General features: G+C 28.1%; 1 protein-coding gene across 1 annotated transcript in view; it reads right to left on the bottom strand.

The window, feature by feature from the left end:
• The window catches only part of LOC108694778 (prominin-1-A), a 24,717-nt gene that overhangs the window by 6,126 nt on the left and 14,761 nt on the right, over positions 1–3,830 (bottom strand). The window contains 2 exon segments of the mRNA XM_018204436.1: positions 729–839; positions 1,256–1,426. Coding sequence (XP_018059925.1) covers positions 729–839; positions 1,256–1,426 — 282 coding nt within the window.

Raw genomic sequence — 3,830 nt, 5'->3', positions numbered from 1 at the left:
GTGTGTGTGTGTGTGTGCGTGTGCGTGTGCGTGTGTGTGTGTATATATATATATATAGAGTTCTAAAACCACGCGCCGACTAAATTTTTAGTTTGATAACACAATTCGGTTAACAAATGTTTTTTTACAATAAATTTTGTAGAATATGGCATCACTTTCGTTAAACTTAAGATTGGATATTCATAAAGTTTATTTTTATGTTAATATAACTTTGTAATTGGTTATTATACCCTTAAGATGTCACCAATCATAAACCAATCATAGAGTTGTATTAGTAAAATATTATTTAAGTCTTAAAATATTATTTAAAATGAAATTATTATTAGTAATAATAATAATTTCATTATTCTAAATAATAATAAAAATATTATTTAGTCTTAAAATATTATTTAAAATGATTTTGAAAAAAGAACAAATTATAAATACTGACTTTGCTAAAAAAAAGTTGATAGAGAACTGCTAAAAAAAATTGATTGAGAATGGATTTCTATGAAAATGTATAATATTTTATAAGTTGTATCATTAATACGTTCACCAGATATGAATTCTATCATACTTTTTCTATAAGATTCATATTGTATAGAAAATAAACATGAATTCTATCATTATCTATCGTACTCTATCCATTGTATTTAATGCCATAAAATCTTACCTAATATAATGCAATAAAAAATGCCACGAAAAATGTAACAGGACTTTCTGCTTCTACTATGATTTATACGAGTTACATAAAGCTTACCACAAAAGAGTTGGACGCACTTTATTTTCGGATGATCCACAGCGACAGCATAAAGCTCCAATCAGTAACGAAAGAATTGGTAAAATACACAGAGCAGTAGCTGCACATATTAAAAGTAATCAGAACATACGTTACATTAGCCACTTATTCTTATAAATGACACCTAATATATAATACATACGTTTCGTGTTTTATTATATTGATGTTTTACTGCTTTTTTATTTAATAATTATTTGTTGTATGTAAACCCCCCGTTATTTTTATTTTTTATATGTATTTAATTGCATAATTTGAATACATTATCCTAAATCTTATTTAAAACGCAATATATGTATACGTCTTATTTTAAAAAATGTAACATATTATACTGTATGTAACTTCAAATTGAGTTATTTTCTTACAAGCGTCACTCACTTGGAAATGCTTTATATGATCTCTACAATCATTTTTCAAATATTAGTGCGGTTAAATATAAACAGAAAAATATTCAATGTGATCTTGAAAAATTTTATGTACCTGTTCCAATGATCCATCTGATTTGTTCGAAAGCGATAACGTGCGGTACAACGTAATCCGTGATGTTCTTTACAGAGTCTATAAGCTGCTTTGAGAGTTCAAAACTGTTCTCTATAGTGCGCGTGTGATCGACAATCCTGGCACGTGCTGCATTAATCTCGCGTCGAATCTCTACAAAATATTAAATTTTGAAATATAAAATATTTTATAATTTTCAATAAAATATTCATAATTTTCAAAATATAAAATATTCATAATTTTTCGCAGTTCTGTATACAAGAGCGTCAGTGTCTTTGTAAAAAAAATATTCACGAAAAATATATTGAAAAATATACTCATACAGCACACTACACATTGAATCAATATCTCAGAAATGTTGAATTGCAACATTGCGAACATTGTAACAACATCGCGAAATGTAGATTCAATGTTGAAGAGACTTTGCTTTAATATCCGTTGAATTGCAATGTCTGTAAGACGTAAAATATTTTTTGCATATTAATTCAGTTTTATTATTAAAATAAGTATTATTACTGAACATTATATTTCGGAACACACACACGACAAAATTATAATTGAAAAAAAAACCGCTTTTCTCTTTATTTAGGAATTAATTTTCTTATTTTCCTAAGCAGTCACTCATCCACTCTTGTATTCCATCCAAGGCATTGAATCTCTGCAATCGTGCGGGAACTGCTGCTTCGATGATCCACGAATACTGAAGGTTAGTGAATGCATAACTGTGACATATAGATATGTAGAAAGACATTAGTCGACATCGCACATCAGACTGGTCAAACACAAACAATACCACACATGCGAGCATTCTGCACGTGCGGTGATTCCCGTGTAAACATATATCATTTAAAAATAAGTTTCGTTAAAAGATCAATTTAAGTGATTTAAATTTTCTATTTACATGATATTTTATTAATGTTTATTTTTTACCAAATGAAATAGATTTTAATATATAAATTTATTGAATGTCGTTTCAAGCATTAATATAATCAATGTGGAAAATCAATAAAAATTCAATTTGTGGTTCAATTTATTCAATATTGTTTCAATATATAGCAGCATTAACAATCAATGTAGAAGAATCAATATACAGTGAGTGCAAAAAGTATTCGTACAGAGAAAATATTTTTTAAAAAAACTTTATTTTTAAAAAGTAAATATTATTCAGTGAAAATGAAATGAATGAATCAATTGATGTTGAATCAATATATAATACAATAAATACGATGATTTCAACAATTTATTCATCGATTCGAGGTTTATTTCTTGTTGGATAATTAATAATTTATTCATAAAAACTAAAATAGATTATACGTTTCTTAAAATTATATATACCAAAAAAATGTATATTAATTATACAAAATGTATCATCTGAAAAATAAACGAAAATTAAAAATTGTATTGTTTGTGAATGCTCAAAAGTATTCATACAGATGAGAAATTTAGCTTCTAAAATCAGGAATACATGTGAAGCTCATTTGTTTATGTTAAAATGTATTCATTGTATAAAATTGCTAATTAATATTTATTTTCTACAAATAAGACTTTTTTTATAACAAATTTCTTTTTATGAATAATTTTTGCTCTCACTGTGGATAGAACATTGCTAAAACATTAACACTTTAAAATTCAATATCTCAGCATTGCAATATCTCAGCAATATTCTTTCAACGTTCTGTGCTATATGGGAGATATCTTAATATATGCGTTGAATTTTGATAATGTAATTCTTAATATATTAAAAATAAATATCATTAATCCTTTAATCAAAGATAAAATATCATCAATTTTATCTCAGTGACAAAGTAGACATAGTTTGTATTTGTCAAAGTTATTGTGAAATTAGCATAATTACCGCGTAAAATAACAAGATTCTCAGGATAATTTCATATTATTTTCATAATATTTCACTGTTCCGAGGACAAAGTTTCTCAAGTAATAATTTTCACTCTAACTGACTGATGAATATTATTAACACAATAGTAACATCTTGCTCTTTCTATAAAGAAGTACGAGTTACTACATGTCACTTCTATAGAATTCTGCACCGAGTCATTCGAAAGTTTATCTTGTAATAACACACAGAATACATTATTCCAGTACCAAACTTTCTTCATAATAATCCAGAGTCTTCATCGCGTGCAGAAAGTGCTTGGTAACAACCTCCGATTGACAGACGTTGAACTTGTTCGACTTTATCGTCCCGGCAAGAGGACGAACCTTTACAAATTTTTTGCAACTTTTTTTTCACGTAGTAATATTAATGCGATATGGATTTCGCATTAGATGTCGACCGTCACCGCTCTATCGGATCTGTCTGCCGATAGATAGCGGCGGGTGACAAACATTATTGGTCGATAGCGAGTTGAGAGAAGTCGACAGGAGTACAAGTCCGCGTCGTTTCGGTTCATCGACATTCCAGTGCTATAGCATCCATCATTCCTCGTTCCTTCGGGAATCTTCTCAATTTTCTTTATTAATAATTTCTTTGGCATCCCTATGCTTTATTAATCGAAAAAACAATGTTCATCATCCAACAACACGGATTTTATATGAT

This window comes from Atta colombica, unplaced genomic scaffold (genome assembly GCF_001594045.1).
Source record: "Atta colombica isolate Treedump-2 unplaced genomic scaffold, Acol1.0 scaffold125, whole genome shotgun sequence".
Taxonomy (NCBI): Eukaryota; Metazoa; Arthropoda; class Insecta; order Hymenoptera; family Formicidae; genus Atta; species Atta colombica.
The sequence above is the reverse complement of the archived record's forward strand: the minus strand, read 5'-3'. Positions and strand labels throughout refer to the sequence as shown.